General features: G+C 40.0%; 1 protein-coding gene across 2 annotated transcripts in view; it reads right to left on the bottom strand.

Annotated features, from left to right (window-relative positions):
- MSRA (methionine sulfoxide reductase A) overlaps positions 1 to 25614 on the bottom strand; it is a 292761-nt gene that overhangs the window by 167002 nt on the left and 100145 nt on the right. For both annotated transcript variants that reach the window (XM_075750377.1, XM_075750378.1), the window contains exon 2: positions 11692 to 11760. In XM_075750377.1, coding sequence (XP_075606492.1) covers positions 11692 to 11760 — 69 coding nt within the window. The remainder of the gene's footprint in view (positions 1 to 11691; positions 11761 to 25614) is intronic.

Below are 25614 nucleotides of genomic sequence, written 5' to 3'. Positions count from 1 at the left end.
CTTCTATAGCATAAAATCAAGGGTGGGGGCTGCATGCATTGAGGCATGTCATGAGAGCAGATCAGAACATTTGAGGATACAAGGCTCAAAAATATAGGGGGATAGTATAGAGCAGAGGGAGTGAAATTTTGCTCTGCTTTACAGTGTGATTAGAAGGAGTGGTACCTGGGATGAACTAGTCACAGAATCACATGCAGGTTTCATCTCAAAGGGAACCAACTGGTTCTCTCCAGAAGACAGCCTGGGAGCAAAGTAGTATGCAGAGAGTAAGGGGGGGGGGGGGGGGGGGGGGGGGGGGGGGGGGTAATATCCAGGTGTGAATTTCTGGAAAGTAGACTGGAAATAACCATGACAGCCAAGTGGCACACTCACAAAGGTTTGAAGAGGGACTACGTTAGCTACCAAAACTCCTTCTACATCTAAAAACATGCCCAGATCTTTAATGTAGCAGCACAGTAAAATAATCTTGGGTTTATTGGTCTCCAGAAAGCAAAGCAATCGAAAATCTCTTTATCTGCCACAGCGATAAACACTATCACACTTGATGAGCCTGAGTATAACCATTTTGATGCTTAAACCCCTACGTTTTTCCTCTCTTGGCTTGCCAGGCACATTCCACTGAATAACACCGAGTTACTCCCATCTTGCCGTGCAGTTGGACTGTATATAAACACCATCAAGGTTTGTCTGGAGGCTTGGGTCACACTGAGCTAGTATAAATTAAGACACAAAAGACGGTGCTAATAGCATACAAGAGGGTGATACAGATGACAACAGCATTCAACCGCATCAGACTTTCCATCCCAGAAGAATGAGTCAATAAAAGCTGGATGACCATTAGCCTGAGTCTACAGCGAGGCTCCATGTTATACCTTTGGGTACACAGAGAGATACCTTGCCCTTTCTGCAACTATGCATCTTTAGATAGTGTACCTAATTACAAATACATTGCAGCATTTCACTCAAGTTATATCCTTTTGACTCGAATGTGTGACTGCTACTACATAATTCATAACATGATTCTCAATAATTTTCAGTCAAGGTTCAAGCAGAAATGTGTCACACTAGGATTATATTATTTATGAGCATAATGTTGGATTTAAGCCAATGACACACCAATAAATTTTATCTCAAAGCCTGACATATTGCATGCTGTTTTCCCTGGCTCACAAACAAATAACTACGGCTGTTTCAAAATTACTTACAGTTCAACTCAAATCAGAATTTTTTTGTGATTAGTTCTTATCTTATTTGAAAAACTGATCATATTATTTCTTTCTTATGGACATTGAAGGGTATTTTTTTCCTTCATTTCTGAAGTGTGTCCTGCACAGAGAACAAAGCCAGGTGGTATTCTAGAAGAAAAATCTGGAACAAAATGCTGTCTGACCCTCTTAAAGGGTGGAGTTTTCACTCTCTTCTAAAGACAAAAGACTTGTGTGTGTCTCCCAGAATAGGCAGAGAGCCTGTACTAGCTAGCACAATTTGCCATTGAAAGTAATCTTAATAATGTGGGCTTTACCCTAAGCGCAAGGGTAAATAACGTACCTGGAATATACTGGAATGTAAGGGATTCTGTGAGAAGTACTCTAGAAGCAATTCTTCTGAGCTAACCTCAGGCACTTGAAATAGAGACGTCTAGGGCGTGCTTCAGCATTCGGACTTGAACAACTACATTTAGATCTCAAATGGAGATCTACAGATGGGTGTTCACATGTGGCAAAAGGTGTCCGAGCTCCCACGAGGGTCAGTGGGGATCCAGGGTTCGGTAGCGATGCATAAACAAAGGCATATGTTGTCATCTGAGACGTCTCGTGCAGCAATTCTGCACAGGACTGGCGTAAGATGGACACATATGACAAAAGGTAGACTGGTGTCCTTGGAAGCTGGAGATCAAGGACAATTTCACATACATGTTACCCTTAAATTTAGATGCGCATTGAATCCCTAAACAAAGGTATCTCATATCATTTGGGCTGTCCTCGATAAACTGGTCTGACTTTCATCTCCTAGTTCAGAAGACAACGGATCTCCTGTGAGACCTGTATCATCCCTGCCAGCCCCCTGTGGATGTCTCAAATGCCCTAGGACACCTTAAATGGCATAAAACATTTGCAACATATTTATGCAAATGAATCAATTCCCCCTAGTCCAAGCTCGTTGTTTAGACAGCATTCGACAGAACAAGGCACCTACAGAGGGTGATTTATTCCTTTCTGAGACAGCTGTTATGAACTGACCTCCAAATGTGTTTTCTCTGACTAGGGAGAAATTCTTGAAGACCACTTTAGATTCCATACCTAAAATCTATTGAGATTAATTCCCGCTTGATGAGTTGAACGCACCAATGAGATCAATACAAAGATTCCAGTTGACTCTGCCAAGCTTCAGGAGCATTTCTGAGCAAGTATTTTAAAAGCAGCTGAAGATTTTTGTATCTTCAATTTTAGACAAGATATCGAACGATATCGTTTTTAAGATCACCAATAACTTCCTCAGGTGAGAAAAACTCCTGAAAATCAGGAAAATCACTCTGAATTATTCCAAACTGAATAACCCGATAATAAGTAATCCATATTTTTTAATATAGGGCTCTATTCGCTTGGTCTCACATCCCCAGTTCTAATATTATCAGTCTGTGACAGCAGTGCTGTAAAAACAAATCCTTTAGGATCCGTAAGATGCACTGACAATACTTTGTGAATGTCAAACTATGTCTAAAATTATCAAAACAACACAATTTTATCCCTCAAAAAAACCTCCTTATATTTTTTTTCTCTGCTTTGCAACTACTGACAATTAGCATCACATTTCTCATGGCTGAATAGAATAAATCATCACCGTTCTGTGTGGTTTATGCTATGTCACCATGCTCCGTGCTTTATTAACAGGAATCAAAGGATAAATGCTGATACTAAATGTGTATGTGTGTATATCGTATATCCCAGCACATAAACACACGCACATATACAAGCATATATCTCCCACAAAGCAGCATAAATCTGATGAGGGCAGCCTCTAGTCATTAACAGGGTAATTTACTTCTATTTCAAACTTAAACCAACTCAAAATGATGCCAAGCATATGTTCATCCTAGTCACTGATATATCCCTATTTATCATTGGCAAGAAATTACCTCTCTGCAAGGCTTTTGCATTGCTAAAGTAATTTAGGTGCTCTTGCCAGCTTTTCGCATAGAAAATAAAATGTATGTTAGAGACAATTCCTGCCATTGGAGATCACTGAGCCGTATCCCAAACCCCATGAAAATTAACTACATCTTCTACTCATTTCAGCAGGAAAGTCCCCAAAACATAATTAAATAGCTGTTTTAAGGTGAATGATGTTGATTGGAAAGCTGCAATCTGATTTACTTTTAAAAACCTCCAGATCTTCACTGATGTGAAATCCACACAAAGCTAAATTCTTCATTACCTCAAGAAAGCTAAATTAACATAAACAAGTCCCTGATGGAGAAGGACAGATATTGTGTTTGAAGGCCACATGACTTTTGTTTTCAGAAGCAAAAAAGAAAAAGAGACTTGGATCCTTTGAAATAAAAGAATGTTATGAAGGGTTGTGCTGATCAAGGACAGCTTTCACTTTGCATTAGGGATATTTTATTGTCCTTTAGTAGTGTTTATAAATGTCAGGAAATGTCCTTGGCAAAGACCAAGCAGACTGGAGCATTTTCTATTTATCTGGTCTGTCTCGCACGGTGCTCTGCAATTGGCCATTTACACTCCCACAAAGTTGATGCACAATGCTATCAGGTCAGATCACCAGCATTTAATGCATAATGCCTACGATATGCGATAAGACAACAGAAATTGAATATTAAGATTCATCTTTTTAAAAGGTCCTGGAATTATGTTTATTTCTGTGTTTATCGCCTTATTTTACAACAGGCTTAGGGAAAATTTTTCAGTTCAAGGCTTCCCTGGTTAGACTTTTAAATCCTAAACAGAGAATGTTTCCTGGCAATCGCTTAGAGCTGACACAACTCCCAAAGTTTTGCCCAGCAAACCACAGCATCAGACTTCAGCCAAGATTACGAGGAAGAGGATGTTTTGGCACTGGTGGCAATAAGGATGAACCAGGCCCAGGCAGCAGAGGCAGGGAACTGGGTTGTGTTCCGGTTCTCTGGAAGAGGCACCAAAGAGACACTGGCCATAAGTCAGTATCTGGAAGATTTAAAAAAAAAAAAAAAAAATGTATTTCTTTAACAGACATACTGCACAGGTAAGAAGAGGAACATGATTTAGTTTAGAAGGAGCAGCCTCCCTTTAGGCAATCCCTTTTTTGTTATGCAATGTCTTCACAGATTCATTTTCTCATTCCAGAACTGTAGAAAGTTCAGTGTCAATTTTTACACCACCTTGTGAACACAGGACGGCATCAACACTTCAGGGCTTTACAAACCCAGTCAGTTAGTACACTTCCTTTAGTTTCCCAAGATGTTGAAAAACAATTAGCATGAGAAACATGAATCCCTTCTGGAAGACATTCCCTCTGGCTCTCAATTCTTCCACAATGTGATCCCTGTAACATCTGGTAATATTGCTGTAGATGTTTCTCCTACAATTTGGGTCACAGCACACACACCTGTTTCAACATCATGAAGACTTATATTCTCTTCAGATAGAGATATAATACCTTCTGACATGTAGCATGGTTTAAAGTTTTCTTCCTTTTCTTTGAGCAACAGGGAAAAACCGTCTGTTCTTTTTTTACTGTCTACTACTACTGGTATTTCTCTTGGGGTCCAAACTTTATTTCCTGTGATTTCCTCTTCCTGGTGAAAAGAGCAGAGCTCATCATAAAAAAGTAATTGAGTCGCACCACAAGGCTTCCTAACACATTTTCTTATCTGACATGGCCACCAGTAGCCATTTCAGGAATAAGTAAAGGAAACTCTATATGAGTGATCCATCCTTAAATACATCATACCACTTTCAAGCGAAGTTATTTTCCTTTAGTTGAACAGTTGCCCTGATTAAGTCTTAATTAGAAAGGGTTGAACCACCCAAGAGCAGGTCTTGTTTGAGGAGCTCAGCTTTCCAACTGCATAAGCTACATGCAAAGGCTGAGAAACCCCCAGCTCTGCCAGGGGCTAATTGGACGATCTCGGTGTAATCCTGTTTTAGTTTTTAAATAACCTTTGGAAGCAGTGGGAATTGTGGGAATGCATAGGGTACATCTGAATCTCAATAGGACATAATAACTCAGGCAGAGTACAACAATAATACCGGTCTATAGAATTACTGGAACATGCTGCTGTCTAATAAGTGCAGAGCAGAAGGTGAACAAGCTTGGATCTGTCTGCCAGCTCAGAAATGTCTGTAATTAGATCTTATCAGATACTTAACATCCTACTTCTGTCTATATTTTGTTTACATCAAGAAACCAATTATCCCATTACTAGCCAGTATATGTCAAGCAAATACAACACAACGTAGGCCCATATTTAAAAAGTGTTGTAATTACAAAATCTGAACTATTGCCAGATTTTACTAAAGGTAAATAAGAGCCCTGCTATGAACGCACCATATGCACAATGCTCTCTCTCAGTGAAGTAAGGTAGTATATAAAGCACAGTGAATATATAGGTGCTCTGGGATAAACTGGAGTCTTGCAACAGCAGCAGTTGGCAAGAAAAATATGCACTTAAAATTCAGAAACACTGAATAGAATTATTTCTCAGCATAATACAGCAGTGCATTTAAATGTGTTTAAAATATGCAAAGAATTATGACGGTACTGATGGAAATATTAATTTATTGAAAGTTCATAGAATCCTAGAATGGTTTGGGTTGGAAGGGACCTTAAAGCCCATCCAGTTCCAACGCCCTGCCATGGGCAGGGACACCCTCCACTAGCCCAGGTTGCCCAAAGCCCCATCCAACCTGGCCTTGAACACTGCCAGGGAGCCAGGGGCAGCCACAGCTTCTCTGGGCACCCTGGGCCAGGGCCTCAGCACCCTCCCAGGGAAGGATTGCTGCCTCCCATCCCATCTCCATCTCCCCTCCTGCAGCTTCAGGCCATTCCCCTTGGCCTGTCACTCCCTGCCCTTGGCACCAGCCCCTCTCCAGCTCTCCTGGAGCCCCTGCAGGGACTGGAAGGGGCTCGAAGGTCTCCCCGCAGCCTTCTCTTCTCCAGGCTGAACAACCCCAACTCTCTCAGCCTGTCCTCATAGCAGAGGTGCTCCAGCCCTCTGATCAACTTTGTGGCCTTCTCTGGACTCGCTCCAACAGTCTGATGTCCTTCTTGTGCTGGGGCCCCCCGAGCTGGACGCAGCACTGCAGGGGGGTCTCAGCAGAGCGGAGCAGAGGGGCACAATCCCCTCCCTCAACCTGCTGGTCACGCTGCTGGACACGCAGCCCAGGACACGGGTGGCTTTCTGGGCTGCCAGCGCACATTGCTGGCTCATGGTGAGCTTCTCGTCCCCCAACACCGCACATCCTTCTCCTCAGGGCTGCTCTCCATCCATTCTCCGCCCAGCCTGGAGTTGTGCTTGGGATTGCAAAGTTGCATATGTTCTCCAGCTTTGAAGCATTTCTTTTTCTTTTTTACACCTCTATCCAAAAATTGATTTTAGACCCTAAATTACTTCTTTTCAAAACATTATCAACCCCCTAATATATGTTCAGGGTTTGACTTTTGGTTAGGTTTTTGGTCAAAATCAGTCACTAGAGGCAAGATACTTTTAACTGAAAATATCCACAGCCATAAAAACTACAAGAAAGTTTTCCAGATAGGTATTTCTTGAATGACTCCTCATTGTAGTTTAAGCTGGCAGGCAGCTAAACACCACCCAGTCGTTCGCTCACATTCCCCCCAGTGGGATGGGGGAGAGAATCAGAAAAAAAAGTAAAGCTTGTAGGATAAGATAAAGACAGTTTAAGAGGACAGAAAGGGGGAAAAAAATAGTAATAGTAATAATAATAATAATAATAATAATAATAATAATAATAATAGAATATACAAAGAAGTAATACACAATGCAATTGCTCACCACCCACCAATCGATGCCCAGCCAGTTCCTGAGCAGCCCTCCCCCCGACAGCAAACTCCCCTGTTTATATACTGAGCATGACATCACACGGTCTGGAATATCCCTTTGGGGTCAGTTGTCCCAACTGTGTCCCCTCCCAGCTTCTTCTGCTCTCCCAGCCTCCTCACCGGCAGAGCAGGAAAAGCCGAAAAGTCCTTGACTTAGTGTAAGCACTACTTATCAACACCTAAAACATCAGTTTGTTATCAGCATTATTCTCGTACTAAATCCAAACCACAGCACTATGCCAGCTACTAAGAAGAAAATTAACTCTACCCCAGCCAAAACCAGGACACTCCTACTTTACTATTCATAACAGAAACACATAACATCCAGAGTTTCATCTGTTTCAGTTGCTGAACTTGGGAATACACACCCTCCCCCTTTACTTCAAGTGACATGATAATTTTTGATATAGCATTCTAGTGTCTCCAGTCAGGCCATGAGCAGTGCCTGTGCACCTCCTGTGCTCTTAGTGCTTCAATATTAGCTGGAAGCTGGAATTAAGAGGTCACTGGATGGTTAGCATTAAAACATTTCCATTAAAGAGTCACCCTCACCCTTGAAATCTAACTTTTTCACCATTGTAGAAACAAGGATGCATTTCTTTATTCTAATGAACAACAGGTGTATCTTAGGCAGCTGAATGATGCTAAACAGACAACCAGAGAATCTCAAGATCATTTAAATAGTCTTTTGAAAACTGTGAGGCTCTGTTATAAATGGGAAAGCTGCAGGAACAATGACCCGTGTACATTCACTCAGTACCTTCATCAAAACAAAAGTCACATCTTAAAGTAAATAGCGCAGCATTAGTAAGAGCATCTTGAAGGAGGTTTTGCAGAAGATGGAGCTATGTAATGTAATCTAACTGCATTTTGCAAGCAGGTAAAAGGATTAGTGTTTACAACCCAGCATTACATTTTATACTGTTATTTTTAGTGGTGAATCTAAAACTATCCAAGCAGTAGGAAAATTCACTGCAAGTAGGCTATATCTACAAAATCATACAGTTATTTACCATTTTTGAGCTTTTGTAGATATTTTAAGGAAGAGAGATTACTTCTTAGTAACCACTCCTCTTTGAGACTTGTCCCTGCGCAATCCCTATGAAAGGATTAAATGATGTTTCTGTGAGAAGCCCTCCCTCTCTTGCTAAGGTGGAGTCAGAAAGCCTGCTAGCTCAAACTAGCTCAGTTTCTTCCCCCTAGCTTACAGTCCTAAAATACGAAGAACTTGCTGTTAACAGGAGTATACATGGATAGGATGAGGAGAAGAATTACTAACAGATAATCGTTTTCCTCTTTGAGTGCTTCCGTTCATTCCCATTCACATGGGGCCAGCAAACATTGCCCCCTTGGAGGTAGCAAAAGTGAACTGTAGCTCCATTTTTCTATACCACATATCAGAATGGGATGCCAATGCCAACAAATGACAACAATTATCATCAGAGTCATGTTTGTATACTATTATATTTCAGGTCTAATAGTAAACCTAAGAACATGTAGGTTTTCCATTTATTCACAGCACAGATGGCAGCAGCATGAGTTTTCACCACCTAGCCCAACATTTGCAATCACAATCTTGTAGAAAATCTAGGGCAATTTCAAAATGATGGAAGTTACCAGGCTTGATGTGAATATACCAGAGTTCCTCAGGAATGATTCAGAGTAGGCTGTTTAATAAGATATTGCGCTCTTCCAATGAAATTCTGTAGGTAGGATATTACTTTCAATGAAATTTTACAAACCACGTATAATCAACAGTGATATAACCAATAGAAGCACTCGCACCAACACCCACCACAACCACTGGAAAATTGATCTGACCATCACACAGGAAATAAAGGAAAATAAAAAAGAGGAAAAAAAAGGAAATAAGAAAAATTTAAACAGTGAAGACTGCATCAATATCAGATTGTACCAGAACTCTCTGACCCTGCCAGCTCTAAGAAATATGAAGAAGAATCTCTACATCCATCTTAATCTTAAAACTCAAAAGGTAACATACAATCATTTGCCATTAGTTCCAAAAAAATTTTCAAAGAACCTCTCATTTCACCACTCCAAGAACTTTTATATGTTCCAAAAATCCACAGACAAGAGGATACTGGCAGAAAGACAATACTGGATTGGAGGAACTCTAAAGGGATCTTGAAGAAATCATGACGATAACTGAAAGGTGACACCCATGAACCATTTCTCCTCTTCAACCATGGTTACTACGGAAACATTAGCTCCACAGGAAAGTTAACGATTACTTTGATTTTTTTGCAAAAATCAGTTGAAAAGATAATTTTTGGAGTAATAAATTAGTGCCCATGGATAACTCAGCCCTTTGCATCCCACATAGGATTGCTAAACATTTCAGGTGTGAATACAGCTCTGAAAATAGTTTAAGATCAACAATTCATTCCAGACAGATATATAAACTGTTACAACATAAGAACTTTCAGACACTGCTCAGGTGTTTGAAATATTTAAGTTATGTCTTTTCTTTTTATAAATTAGACCAGATTATTATCGCTAAGCTCAGTAGCTGAGAAAATGCCATATTGACATAGGCTACTTTCTCCTGTAAAATACAGATTCATAATCTTTAACATTAGTAGGGATGATTAGATTATCTAATGTGATCTACTGTATCATGTAGAGAAGATAATTTCTACTCCTTTTGACTTTATGGAGATCAATAACGTGTTTTCTATTGATGGATAACCTCAGGAAGCACCTGGAGTGAATGGGTGCCTGACACAAGTGTCCAGGTTCATTCTGGGTGCCCTAGGACTACTGAGATACCCACACTGTAAGACTACAGAAGACCTCCATCCTTCTTCTCTGGCAGCTGGCAGCCTGGTGAGCCTAAGATATCTGAAATCTCTGGTTTGCCACCCTGATAACTGTCCCAGTCCGTATCTGAAGACACGATGATATGCGGATTCTCTTGGTTGCTTTGATAGCTTGTTTCAGTGTTTCACCTTTTTGTTGCTGTTGTTAATAAATTCCATCTAATTACTCAATGGAATGTGAAATGTATTTTGTACCTGTCTCAAAGACACTGCGTGCAGGTGTGAAATTGCCTGCTAATGCCTACTCACTATACTCCTGATTTCATATCTGAAGGCTGCATTTATTCTCTTTGTTACATCATACTGGGTGTTTATATAGCATTGCTTCTCAGAATCACAGCTTTCCAGGGTACATCCTGCATTTTTACCTATTTGTTGTTACACACATTGCCTTGCAGTTGCCAAAATTCATACATACATTATTAGACGAGCCCAGGTCAAAAATAGTGATGACTGCTTTATATACCTGACCTGCAGTTATTATGATTTAGAACTCCATCAGGCTAGATGATATAGCAGGTGTATCAAGTAGTAATTTAATATTTACTTCAACATCCTAGATAGATAAACATTTAATAGTATATAATAAATTTCCTAAGGCACTTTTGTACCATCTTGTAGAAGTTAATAGAGAATTATATCCTTTCTAAACAATCCAATCTTACGGTTCAAAACAGGGTTAGGAAATTTTTCATTCTCTGTAACAATAAGTTTTAAGAATAATTGTCACACAAATCTACTTTTTTCTTCCCTAATAAATTCCATGGGCTTGCCCTTAAGGACTAACATTAGCATATTCTGAAATGACAGCTCTGAGGATTCCCAGATTCGGGTAAAGCCCATACCTTAGTAAAAAGCTGATGATTATGATCTATTTTAGGATATTTCTTTCTTCCTGGAGTAATTAATTTCTCCAGAGAAAAAAGTTTTACAAGAAGGCTCAAATAATGACACTTTTATAGAAAATAGCATGGATACAATGAAATTAAACATCTCATTTACAACTGGCCACCTTTCCAGCTCTGTTGGCATCCAACAGAAAGTCTACAGGACTATTCACAAAGTACAAAACATCCTGGTTTGGGGCATGTAGATAGAAACAGTTCTGCAAATACAGTAGATCAAGCTTTCCACCCAACAGTTTCAGTTCCTTGCATGACTTAAGGTCTGGAGAATCATGGATCATCTTCAGAATTTTGTTTAAACTAATGAATGATCTTACAGGAATTATCATACATAAAAAGCAACTATTTTGCAACTTTATGCAACAAAATCACGGAATGGTTTGGTTTGGAAGGGATCTTAAAGACCATCTAGTTCCAACTCCCCTGCTGGTCACACTGCTGGACACACAGCCCAGGACACAGTTGGCTTTCTGGGCTGCCAGCGCACATTGCCAGCTCGTGGTGAGCTTCTCGGTCCCCAACACCCCAAAGTCCTTCTCCTCAGGGCCGCTCTCAATCCACTCTCCACCCAGCCTGTAGTTGTGCTTGGGATTGCCTCAACCCATGTGCTGGACCTTGCACTTGGCCTTGTTGAACTTCATGAGGTTCATCCAGGCCCACCTCTCCAGCCTGTCAAGGTCCCTCTGGATGGCATCGCTATGCTCCTCCTTTTGAGGCATGGACTTTTCCCAAAATGATCAGCAGCTTTAGCTGACTGTAGTGATTAGAAAATGGTAATAGCAGCCCACATTCTGAAACTCTAAGGACTCAGGCTGAAATTAAGAAATTTGGCATGCAGTAACACTATACAGCTTAGAGCTTTTATTTTAAAACTGATGTCTTACCAAATACAGCCATCTGTGTTCCCTCTGGGAAAGGTTCTACCATTCTGTTTCCATTGACATGATGTTTATCTAGAAGGAAAAAAAAAAGTCCAAATGTAATAGAATATATGTTTTGCATAAAACCAACTGGTTTTTTCTTACAGTTCTATTGAAACCTTAAGTCCCATTTATGAAGGCTGACCTTTACAATTCACTAATATCTGGAACTTCACACTCTCTGAGCCTATTTTTCAACAATACTGTCCATAAGTCATAGAATCATAGAATCATAGAATGGTTTGGGTTGGAAGGGACCTCAAAGATCATCTAGTTCCAACCTCCCTGCTGCGGGAAGGGACACCCTCCACTAGACCACGTTGCCCAAAGCCTCATCCAACCTGGTCTTAAACACTTCCAGGGAGCCAGGGGCATCCACAACCTCTCTGGGCAACCTGTGCCAGGGCCTCACCACTCTAACAGTAAAGAATTTCTTTCTAACATCTAATCTAAATCGACCCTCCTTCAGCTTAAACCCATGACCCCTTGTCCTGTCACTACACTCCCTGATAAACAGTCCCTCACCAGCTTTCCTGTAGGCCCCTTCAGGTACTGGTAAGCCGCAATTAGATCTCCCCCGAGCCGCCTTTTCTCCAGGCTGAACAATCCCAATTCTCTCAGCCTGTCCTCACAGGAGAGGTGCTCCAGCCCTCGCATCATCTCCGTGGCCTCCTCTGGACTCACTCCAACAGCTCCATTTCTCCCCTGTACTGGGGCCCCCAGAGCTGGACGCAGTACTCCAGGTGGGGTCTCACCAGAGCAGAGTAGAGAGAGGGACGGGATCACCTCCCTCGACCTGCTCATCACACCTCTTTTGATGCAGCCCAGGACATGGGATATCTCAGGATATAAACTGGAGATCCATTTCAGTTTAGTGGTTAAGGCAAGGCAGCTGATATTAACGCAACACACACATACAGTAGCAACCACTGTCAAAGTTGAAGCACTCTTGAAGACAACCTCCTCATTCAAGCAGAAAAAGCAGGGAAATGATACTTCTCTGTTGCTGCTAGGATGTGTTGGTGCTCAACCACAAGCTTTTTTATATGATCAAGCATGAACTATGTGTATTTTTTGCACTAGTCGGGCAGTTCACCTCGGCTGGCTGTCAGATGCCCACCCAGCCGCTCTCTCACTCCCCATCATCAAAAGGACAGAAAAGGACATCAAAAGGGAGAAAAGATGGAAAAGCTTATGGGTTGAGGTAAAATACAGGGACATCCCTTACCAATTACCGTCACGGGCAGACTTGGGGAAAACTAATTTCATTTATTGCCAATTAAAATGTGTTTGGATAGCGAGAAACAAAGATAAATTAAAATATCACCTTCCACCTCCCCTTTTCCCAGGCTTAACTTCACTCCGTCCTTGGCTGTGACCTTTGGGCTCACAGGGCTGTTTCTCACACTTTTTTCCTCACTGCTGTGCCATATTGTGCCCTTTGTTTACATATATTTTGCCAAAGGCACCACCAACGTTGCTGATGGATTCAGCCGTGTCCTGTGGTGGGACCATTGCTGAGCCAGCTGGAACCTCTGCTGCAACTCTCCCACTACCAAAACCTGGACATTTCCACCCAATACAATCATCAATGTTCACTAAAATGAACATTTATCCAACATAGTCTAATGCCACATCCATTCACGACAGACCATACGTCTTCTACAGCAGTCACACCTTGGACTGTTTTAACACAATTAAATTACTGCCCCCATTGGAAACCATTGTAACAGATCAAACGTAATTGCTCGTCCCTTAATTGACGCTTAATCAAGAAGGGGAGAGGAGTGTGAAATGCAAACCAAAATGCATTCTTCAGTTGTCCTCAGTGACTTGGTGTCAGCAGCCCCAGCACCTTCCAACTCCTGCCAGATCTCTACAATGGAGATGTTTTTCACACAGGACACTTCCTCTATGCTATGGCAAATTTTCTTCCATTTTTCTTAGAAAACTTGATGCATGACACAAAATTAGCAAAATCGCATCTGCTGTTTTCATGGAAACTGAAAAGCTGGTAGATTTGAGGTTTACTTTAGTTAAATGGTCCTTTTCTAGCCCCTATGGCTACCCGCTCTCAGGTGAAAGACCATTTTCTCTAGAGACAAGCTGGGCTCTGGAAAATCTGGTCTATGGAAGCAGACAGATGAGTTGCAGCTATCACAAGCTGCAGCTTAAGACTAAATTATATATCTTTGCACAAGTATACAGGAGGACATAAAGCAGAACAACTATACAAAGCATTTGCATAAAAGCCAAATCAAGACTGAGACTTTCAATCTCAAGGAACACAAAGCACACAGAAAAGTGCAATATTACGACATCGCTGGTGCTCACAAGGATGATTTCTATGCAATAAAATAGTAGAAGCCTGGCTTTACTCCCTCTGTGACAAGATGGCTCCCAGGGGCTAGAAACTGCTCAGTTTCCAAACTAAATAATATATTCTTCACATCCCAATGTACTTCCCTTTCATCTCAATGTACTTTCCTGAGCATAAAGAAATTCTACTCCTTGTGATAATATAGGCTTATCACTATTGTACCATCAGGATTGTATATAGAACCTGGAAGGGTTGTATGTATAACCTGGAAATGAGCTCGCCAACCTCCAAATAAAATAAAATATACAGATCCACAACAGAATATTCCCAATCCTTTTCATCGGCATCCCCACATTCATTTCTTGCTCTACTAAGACTCATTGTCAACAACGGTGGAAAGAAATAAAATCGCCTGAACTCAAATGCAGGTTTCTGTTCACAAAATACTTTACTTTCCATGGAGAAAGCCAAGAGATTTTCTCAGTATGTGCATTATTTTACTTCCTGTAGCACAGAACCTGGTGAGGAATAAAACATGTCAAATTAAGAACATGGGATTGCCTTGCGAATTCTCTGAAAGCAATATTTTTCATTAGCAGGGAGGCATAGCACAGTACTAATCCTAGCTGGCATCAAACATTTATCAACAGTCAATGAGAAGGAAAAATCAGGGTTATCTGCAATTGGAGCAAGAGGTGCCATGAAGTCAATTGTTTTTATTTAGGAAGATTGAATGCCCCGTGCCACAAAAGCCAAGAGAGGGGCTTTAGGAAGAAAATTGTTGGGAGGTTCCAGGGTGGGAGTAATATTACCAGTGCCATACAAGGTTTTAACCTTGTTAGCTATAGCTTGTATTACTAACATGATCTACAGCCATCTGAGATGAGCAAACAGTCAGAAAAATAACGAAACATCATGCAAGATCAAATAAACTAACCCTGCCCTAGTCCTGATAGCTGCATTCATTTAAAGGATGAATGACATATATGATGTATGAAGTAGTTATCATTTCAAATGGTGAGGCTTTCAATATATTAAAATTAAAATTAAACTTTTAGAGGTGAGATGGGCTTGAAAGAAAATAGTATTTTCAGAGTTCCCAAGTTGTCTTCCAATGCCATCATACTTTTCTTTCAAAGATCTTACACAGATAAAAGAATTCATTTTCTTGTCATTCATACTTCGCTTTACATTTTTTCCAGTATTCTCTACCCTCTGTCTAGATGCACTAATTAGTAAAACATAAATAAAATTTACATGGACTTTCACAAAACAGACATACAGCATTAGGAAGAAAGTAACAACATCTACATATAAGCAGCCTCTCAACAAATATACTATTAAGAAAAAAATGCAGTTTCTAGCTTTTACCAAACAGTTTTTCTTGTGAAAACATAAGCTTTAATTCTCACCTCCAAATTGGATTGAGTGGCTCCAGAAAACAAGAAATACTTTGGTCCCATCAAATTAGAAAAAAATTAAAGGACTTTCCCTGTCACTTGCCAACAAAGAGACTAAATGACTGTCCCAAGCTCAATGGCATTCTGGAGACAAGGGCTTACAATAAGTAAGATAAAACTTAATTGTTACAGAGACATGGAAAGTTTATCAGTGAAGACTGAATTGTCAATGAGAAGTTAACTTCAGCTTCCTCGTGGTGACAACAACACATTTCACCCTAATACTGTCAATATTTACAGGGTTAATCCTTCAGTGGACTACGACAGCATTCAGGCACTTGGAAAAGTAGAACGGTGAGGACATTAACATTTTAATGTTATCTTCTTGATCTTCTTGATCCTCAGGGTTTCCACAGAAAGCCAATTGGTAAGGAATAATTTTTTTTATTTATTTCTGTTTTATTGATATTCAAGCAGTCATCATTTTCTTGAACGTAAATTCACAACCAAATAAGGGGGGACTTCCTCTCAAAACTGTTGAATGCTGCTCCATCCTCAACTGCAAGAACTCTTTTTACCGTTTTTCAAATTAAGCCTGAGAGATATCTGCAACATACTTGGCTCCCTGCTGAACAGGACCAGTATGCGCTGAAAGCAACACATCCTGGAGGTCTTGATATTCAACTTTAGCTTCAGGCAAAATCTGCTTTAGATAGGTGTAGTGCCTGGGCCTCTCTCCTTCGATTCCCTGGATTTTTACAGAAATAATCCTTCACAGATCCTCTGTATCTGTGCAACAGCGTAATATATGGAAAAATAATTAAAAGTTGCTAAACAAGTCCTCAATATTTCTTTGGCATTATTCAGTCCTTGCAGCTTATCACTCAATAGTGTCTAACATAGTCCTACAATTGCCCTTCGGTAAAGAGTCACTAACTTCATGTAAAGTTCTGTCCACACGTGGATTAGGCTATATCTGTACCAGTAAACTATTAAAATAAACAAGTCATATCTAGAAACTATTTGAGAGAGTGTTAATTAGCTTAGCTGAAATCATGTTAGATCCTATCCTAGCAATTTACCAGCGTGGACAATCGAGTTCCAGTGCCTGGACCTGTTCTCTGGCACATTTTAATTTATTATTATACACTTCATTTATCTTCACAGTTCCACGTATGTTGATGGTATCACACCTGTAATAGATAAATTTAACAACGAATGATGTTCAAATGAGAAAGTTTTTTAAAAATATTTCCTTTCAAACCAGCCTGACTTAGGTTCTAAACAGATTTACCGTTCTGCTATAAGCCTAGAGGAAATTAAAAACTCAGTTAAATAAAACCTCACTGCTGTTACGTTAGATTCTTAATAAAGTCAAATTTTATAGCACTTATCAGACCTTTAACAGAATCGAACTTGCAATCATTAGAGACTGAAGTTTGTGCTGCTTTCTTAAATATGCAAAATTAAAGCACCAGTCTAATGCAGAGCAGCCAGTCACTCATAGGTAAAATCATCTGTCACAGTAGTACAGGTGAAATAAAAGTCATACCAAGAATGAAATAAGCAGTGCAGAAAGTCTATGCAAGGCATTTTGCATAACTGAAGATATCCGAGAGCAGCTCTCAGTTAAGATACCCACAGTCATTAATGAACATCAGGTCTCTATTTGTGGACCCAAATGAAGCTGCTTAAAAAGATTTGGCTTTCAGAGAATGCTATCCCCAGCACTGAGTCAAAATCAGAAATTTTCTGGTCTCAAAATATTCAATCATCTCAAGCAATCATAGTAAAGATTTGAGAACATTTATTTTTTATTAGTAAGAGATTCATATGTTCTTCATATTTATCTTTTGATTTCTAAACCATTAGGGAATATTTAGACTACATATCCAAACTTGTTTTATCAGAGCAGCCAGAAAGTTATTATTTTTCAAAGAAAACTGAAATTCTCACATAATCAAATTAACCCAGGAGTAGGGGTCATATTTATACACAAGGACTGTTAATTTTCCATTGTAAGCACAGCCAGGAATTGAATTGAAAATAGCTGATTAAGCAATTACCGTGAGCTTCCTCTGACTCCTACCAGCACAAAGACAATGGGTACATGGGGAGAGGAAGAAGAAAAGGGATAAGCAGTGACGGGGCAAGGGAGGAACTTCCTAAAGCAAATCAGCACCTGCTTGAACGACTCCTTTCCCCTCTCTGTTTTGCCTTACGACACCTTTTCCTATACTTTCCATCACACCACCACAGTGGAGGATTTTTCTCCGTTGGCTACACCAAACACTCGATCAGCTGTCGATGCGGTAGCTCGATCACTGAGGGGCTGGAAATTTCAGACAGATAACAGAGAGCGCAAGTCAGGGGATACAAGATGTTTGTAAAACAGTTATAAAAATAACTCAAGGGTTATTATTTCCAAAAGTGACATAGAAGTCATAATATATATCATAAGAGTTGCAAGATGGACACCAAAGAACCCTAAAAGCACTGGTGGTCACTTTGCAGAGTGTTAGCTGAGCATGGCATGTACATATCATATTTAGCGTAGTTGCTATATTCATTTTAAACAAAATTTTGGAGGCAATATAAGGAGAGAAACCTTGTGGAAAAGACTGCTTTCATCTAAATTAAGAGAGGTGAAGAAAAATCTTCAGCATTGAATAAGCAAGTTACTTAAATGCCTTCTAAATTTTGGATGCGAGAGGAGCGTGTCATCCAAAGCCACAGCTCCACCTCTCTAAAGCAAAGTAATGAAAGTGGGATGACAGACGCTATTTGAAAACTCCTAACGTGGAGACAGACTGATGGCATTTCACTGTAACCTACAGCTGCTATGTTCTTTTATTTCAAAATTCACTGAATGCCAAAGTTGAACTTCAGTGCCGGAGTTTGTACACGCCAGAAAGACCACAGTAAAGTAAACACCGCAATGAGAAGACATCGGATTCATTGCTCCTGTGACGGCTGAGAAAGTTTTACTGCTTCAGGAGAAGACAGAACGATCAGTAGTTTGAAAACTGATGTAACAACAAATCTAACCCGTGGCACAAGACAAGCGAGGTGCTTTGTGAGAAGTAAGACATTCAGAAAAAGCTCCTCGTGCTATGATTGGTAACCCACTGCGAGATACATGGGCTATCAAGCCTGATCATCCCCTACTGCTTTTTCATATAACACTTTTTACTGCTGTGCACCATCAATATACAGTACATAATTGAAGGCCAGTGGGTTTCTTTTCTGTCTTGTAAACAAGAAATTATCTAATTTTTATTTCCAGTGAAAGACTGCAACATTTAGAAAAAAATGGTGGAAGTACAGGAGTGCAGCATTACCATTTAACATGTAATGAGTAAAAGGTCTGTAAGTGTCACCAAAGAGATGAAAGCCTAAGCTAAAGAAGCCTACGTAGCAAAAATAAGGAATTCACTGCCCTTGGTTAAAAGTTCAACACAGGTGATACATAAAAACTCAGTTCAAAGGAAGCAAAATTAGCCTTACTTACTAGTATTTTCCAAATGAATATTTTCTTTTTCCTTTAACCATTTAACGATTTAATTTAAGCAGAACATGTCAACAGAGAATGAACTAGATACCTGTTCATTTTTTCAAGCAGTCATCTCCTTTACAGTAACTATATTGAAGACTACAAGTGGCACTTAATTTATTAACAGTGAACTAACTGTATACTTCCACTAGGCTACATGGCCTGTGGAATTAAATAAAGTAACAAATGTGTTATTCACATTTCCAAGCATAAAACTTACTCGATATCTTTTAAACAGAACTCCATTTCAGTATATTTACATGTTATCTGATGAGAGCTTCATTGCACTTCATTCATCTGGCTTAGAAAACTGGGATCTGACCTTTACTGGACTTGTGCCTGAAATTTACCTGAGTAAATTACCTGATTCTAAAAAATTTTCAGGCTTTCAGAATTTCTGTTAACTTCACTGAGAGCCGCAACTGGCCAGTACTTCTGAAAAACAGGTCATTCACGTATATAGCTAAATACACACCTTGAAGCCTGACTTTCTAAACCCAGGAAGGTTTGTTTATTTTTTCACTGTACCTTACCCCTGTTAAATCTTTTAAGAATAAATTGTTTGTTGGTTTGGGTTTTTTTAAATGACTAAATCTCAGATAAATTTTTAACAATTGATTCATCCAATTTGAAGTCAATCTGACTAAATTCTGGTTTGAAAGCCTAGTTGTCGCAGAACCATAATCTTTCTTTTTTTGCCCTATCATTCTCAGTAGGCATGGCTGATAGTTTGATGAAAACAGTTATTTGGATTGCTTTGTCAGTTATTCTAGGGGTAAGCTCGATAGTTCTTTCAGACAACAGCATAAATGCAAAACTTTTCACCATCTACCTATTTCATAACCCGCAAGATATTTCCTTAAAAAAAGGGTTTCGTTCTCTAATATGTCATCTGATGTGTATGCCAAGAGGAGTTATGCATGTACTATGTACCAAATTATGTCATACATGAGGATTTGATAAATTGTACAAGGATAGGATTGTTCCGGTCATTAATATTGAACCAGATCCTTACTTCTTCGGTAATCTTTCACCTTATTTATATGTGTCCCCTCTCCCAAGACCTCCTGGATATCAGAAAATGCTTTTGAGATGGTGTCACAATGATCCGGAAAGGACAGAGGGGAAGTCTGGCTGTTAGACAAAGCTTGTAGAAAGCGCTGCTGAAGGAAAAGGAATTACCTAGTAAATCTCCCCATTTCCAACCTAAACTGTCTCAAATCACCCATTCATCGTTATCCCTGAAGGTGGAGCCTCTCTTCATCATTTGGGGGATTTCAAAAAGTACTCAACGGAAAAATCCATGAAAGCAGAGCTTCACCGGAGGCACACTCTTAGAGGACTAAAGAGAGGCACAAGAGGGAGAGGGCTGCTCTGCTTCGGGCCTCTGTGGAGATAATAGTGGTATTAGATGGGTAATTTATGGCAGATTTTTGTCCATAAATTCTTCATAGCTGGTGATGAAATAGAAGCTCTTCTTTATTTTCAGGTCTAGTTCAATGAGCAGAACTGTCAGTTCTGCAAGCTCCTGTGTAATAAGAAAATCTAATGTCATATCAGCTGAAACCCAAAGTGTTATGTTTCAAATCACTTTGCCTCCCAAAGGATATTTTCAGCACAGGGACATTGCTGCCCAAACCCAGCCATTTATGTTTCAAACTCTGACAAGTCATTTTGGTTCTCAGCATTGACAGAGAGATGGCGTACATGATCTACTGGGTTTCTTTCACCTCTTATTTCTGTAGTTCCATCCTCCCTCAGTCAGTAGAGATCAGCTGTCAACTCATTACCAATTAGAAAGAGAGGTCAGCTACGTAATGGTAATTCACTGCCTACAACTATTTGTAGTAACTGTGTTATTGTTCTCACATGGTGGTTCCCAACTATTATTAAAAAACCATGATATCATTCAATGGAAAATATTAATTAAAAATCTTGTTGAAAAATAAATAACTTTGCTTATTAAAATTGGTCAGGAAAGGAAGAATGGTAGCTGAAAATGGTTTTGAAATGTATTCTGGAGATGATGTCTCACAAAGTGACACACTGTGTTCTGCTGCATCCATTCCATCAAACAGATTACTGCACAGAAACTGATTGATGCTACAAAATGTGATGCGTCCTAGCTCAATGTGTCAGTTCAGACCCCAAAACACATGGACTCCTCAAAAAACACAGGTCCTATTTAATGAACAAAGGTGAGATTATCGCAGTCTGATTTAGTTCTGCAGTTCTTACTGGGAAATGTACCAACAGAAATGACAGGAAAATAAGTTTTTGAAAAGGAAAATGAATTCATTTCTTAGAAGAGGGCAGTGGAGATGCAGAGGAGGAGAAATAGCGATTTTTAAATTTCCAATCTACTGGGGCTTGCAGATTAGCGGCTGAACAGCTGCGCCCATAGCTGTGTGACTGTGCTAATAGGAAGCAGTACGTCGGGCAGCTATGGACCACAAGGGAAGCAGGCTGCGCGGCGTGAAAGGGGAGACGGGCTGCAAGGTCAGAGGAGACCACGTGTGCAATGGGGCAGATCGGCTATAGGAGCATGTCTAGGGTGAGGGGAAAAGCAGGCTGTAGGGCTCTGCATAAGACCAGAGAGAGGGCAGATGTACGTACTGGGTGTGGGGTAGTGGGTACGTGGCAGCTGGGACAGAGGATGGTGGGGTGTGGGAGTAAAATAGGAGGATCAGGGACATATTTGGGGTATGGCTAGAGGAAAGTATCCTAAAAACTGCAATTACAGACTTACTGCTTTCAAGGAGACAAAGCCACGTACCATTACATGACTTTCACACACAGAGAGTACATGACACCTAGAGAACACGCCCGCTCACATTCCGACTGCACCCACATGTGCTGCTTGAGGTATTTTCTCATTCTGTAGGCCAGGGGGTTAACTTTTGAGGTTCGAGGCAGATACATTAAGGTTAAATTAAATATGCTTAAATTGGGATTCATGCCACTTGGCTTTAGTCATCTACAATGAATATCCACATCTGAGGCTTCAGCCTTGGATCCTTCTGTACTCTGGAAAGAGCCAGACACTTCTGTGGTGATTCATCTGACATATTTTGGATGTTTTCTTCAGAATAAAATGAATCATATTTAAAAGTGTCAGTTTCTGAGCACTGATCATAAGGAAACTACTGACAAACTCAGATGAATTCCACCTATATCACCCGCAATAATACGACTGAGATTTATGATCTGTTCAGTGGGAGGATTATATATACCTGTGTATGCATACATATTCATTAAAACATGGCCTCGACACCAACAGAGATTCTGGGTTATGAACCAAGTAACAAATGGTAACAGTACAATATATGATCAAAATAGCAAAGGAAACAACAGCAGAGGAAAACAACAATCCTATCTACAAGGGTTGCTGGAAGGTAGTCTATCTCCCAAGCAGTTTTGTTGCTGTGCTGCAGTAATAGTCCTCTAATCAAATCAGTGTTTGCCCAGCTCAGATGGGTAACATAGAGAGTAATGTCTTAGGTACACACGGTAGTCAACTCTTGTCTTATTTTTGGGTTTGTCACATCATTTCACTTCCCAAAAATCTAACTCATGGAGTTATTACATAACACGAAAATCTCAGTTTTCATTTTTAAAAGCTATGCTTTTTAACTTGCCTGTTAGGAGATTAAAAAAATGGAGAACAGCTAGATTCAAAAGTTTAAAATTAAACAGGAAATACAAATATAAGTTCTCCTTCTAAGAAGATATGCAATGTTCAGATGTTCAAGACTTTATCTTCCTAGTACCTCTGCTATATGGCTCCACTATCTACATGCACATGTCAGTCTTTTGTTCAGGTTCTCATTATCTCCCATCTTGATTGCTAAAATATGCTTTCCATGAGACTTGAGAAATGCTCTCTGGAGCTCTAAAATTCCCCAAGAATATTGCTGCAAAGAACACTCTTCTAGTCCATCAGTTTGACAGTGTCACTCTCCTCTTCAAATTGCTTCTCTATCTCACCAAGCAGAAGCCGCTCGTCTACTTTCGAGGCCCTCCCGACCGGGACTGCACTGCCACCCGTCTTTCATGCACAAGTTGAATGTCTTGTTCCACCTCTGATCACTCAGAGATGCCAGCTATCACTCTTTACACTTCCTAACAAGTTTCCTCCTCATTTCTGTGGTAGTCCCCCTCACAGCAGGGAGGAGATCACCATAAACAAAGCTGAACTACCTCCTTGTCTCCTTCCTTAAACTTCCTCTGCCTTATGGAGATGTACATGAAAAACCTGACAGTGGTTAGTCTGCTTGTGTGTAATGTACACTCAGGTTGCCAGTATACTGACCTATGATTTCAGCTGTCAGTTCTGTATCATCCTGTGGTAACCCAAATAAAAACAATAAAAATAGTGGTGCGCTTACGAGGTGGGACCCAATGTATAGCTGTTGGGTAACTGGGATTGATAATTATCCCCTTCTGCAAAAGAACAGGTGAGCACACGATCATTTGAGAGAATACAGCAGTACACCGTCTTTTTTTGACTCCCTATAATGATCAGCAAAGCACTGAATGCACAGAAAAAAACCCTAAACCTGGAGCAGAGTGTGGTATTGAGTTATCCATGTACCACGGACAATCCACGCCATCTCTACGATTATTGCTTTTCAGGCAGTGCCAGTAGCATCTGGTTGTTAGCGCAGGAATTGAATGAAGCTGATAAAGTACAACTGGACTTTATTTCAGAATTAGAGACAAAAGCCTTTCAAAACTGTACTTGAAATCCTTATCTAAACCAGCTTGGATAAGAATACTATCAGACAGACTGGAAAACCAAGAGATCCAAACAAAGGACAATGATAAACACAGTGAAACCGAGTTGGGAGGAGGTGTCCAGTGGGGTGTGGCAAGGAGGATTGTTAAGCCTGGGTTTATTTAGCAGCTTTATTAATGATCTCAAAGAAGGGGTGAAAAGCACATGAATAAAACATGCACTGGATACTCAACTGGGACATCATGTGTACACCATGAAAAATGAAAATTAGCACAAAGCTCTAGGCAGAAATTCTGCAATGAAGCACAGAGAGATGCAAAGTAGCTCCAGGAATACTACTGTTTTCTTATTATGGAAGAAGAGCTTGCACCCTCATCTTTTTTGAGGAAAAAAAGATAAACAAAAACTGTCTAAAAGGGCAGGAACCATGGCCTGAGGGAAGGACGGAAGATTCACTGGAGAACTAAATAATGGCCAGGCTCTGGAAACCCACGTGTCCTCAGCTTCTCTTACAGAGACTGCTGCTGGGGATATAATCTCCATCGGTACGCCTCCGAGCATCGCTCGGCTCAACATCTCCTTCCTTGTGCATCAGCAACGTAAATGCCAAAGTCTATGCCAGCCTACGCAAAGAAAAGCTAGGGACAGAAAACAGTGTGGGCCTAATGATAAAATCCCCAAATTGCTTTTAAGTACGTTGGGTTTTTATAATTTCCTTTTACATGTTAATATTTACACAAATAACTTTCTAAATGTGACTTTTGATTTAGGATGCTCACTTTCTGAGGGTTCAGCCTGAGAGAATTTAGGTCTTCTGCCAATTGGTACTGAGTATCTTAACACCGATGAGCTGTTATTGATTTTTTATGTTTATAGCTTCTCAAAATTAGACTCAAGATAATTTTTGCTGGACGTTCACATACAGGTTCAAAGTGGGAAAATCCCTTTGAAATTCATGGCTGGCCATGAATTTGTAGATAAATAGTACAGCAGTGGTTTTTCAAGTCTTTAATTACATGCATAGAGACATCACTCAAACATTTATTTCCTGAGGAGGGACTCATAGAGAAACACTGCTTCTCCAATGTAGGCTTCTTTGACTAATATTACAGTATTCTAATATTGCACTAAAACGTGTCATTCAGGCTAATGAGATCACTCTAAGTGTAACTTCTTTGTTTTTTCTGAAATACAACATGGAAGAGCTTGACCCAGGAAAGGTTCCTTCTCACCCAAACGAACCCCTGAACTAACGGGGGGAAATATGCAGTATTGAGCAATTCATCTGCTTTTAGGCATCCACACACTGAAGAGATGACTCTTATCCTACGGGTGACTATTTTTCCCCAATTACTATGAAGGATCCTACGGTGGTTAGCTCAGATAAAGATATGTATACTGGATCAAATTAATTCCAACCAGACTGCCTGTTTTCACTCACTTAGAGAAGCAATACCAAAGAAAAGCCACTCTCATATTTTTCTCTGTTTACTCATTGATACTCTGTTCCTTTAGGGCACTTGATTATTCCTTGCACAAATGTCCTGTTTTATACCACCTTTGTATTTGTTCTCCGTGAAAATGGAAAAAAATAATTTTGAAGATCCAAACCAGTGAACAATCAGGCCTATTGTGATTTTTGTGTCTAAAAAAAATCTAACCAACATGTGATATTAAAATTTTACAACATCCCAGAAAGGTATTATTATGCGTATTATACCAATAACATGATGACAGGTTAAATAACTTCTCCAAGTTCGCAGTATCATTGGTAAAACATGTTTTGATTCCCAATCCCTAATACCAAAGAGCTTGTCCAACTCCCTCTCCAGCTACTTGGAAAAGGGTGTTTATTGGGCTAATAAAACCCAATGGA

Source organism: Balearica regulorum, chromosome 3 (assembly GCF_011004875.1).
Source record: "Balearica regulorum gibbericeps isolate bBalReg1 chromosome 3, bBalReg1.pri, whole genome shotgun sequence".
NCBI classification, from domain to species: Eukaryota; Metazoa; Chordata; class Aves; order Gruiformes; family Gruidae; genus Balearica; species Balearica regulorum.
Note: the sequence above shows the minus strand (reverse complement) of the source record. Positions and strands in the feature narration are given on the sequence as shown.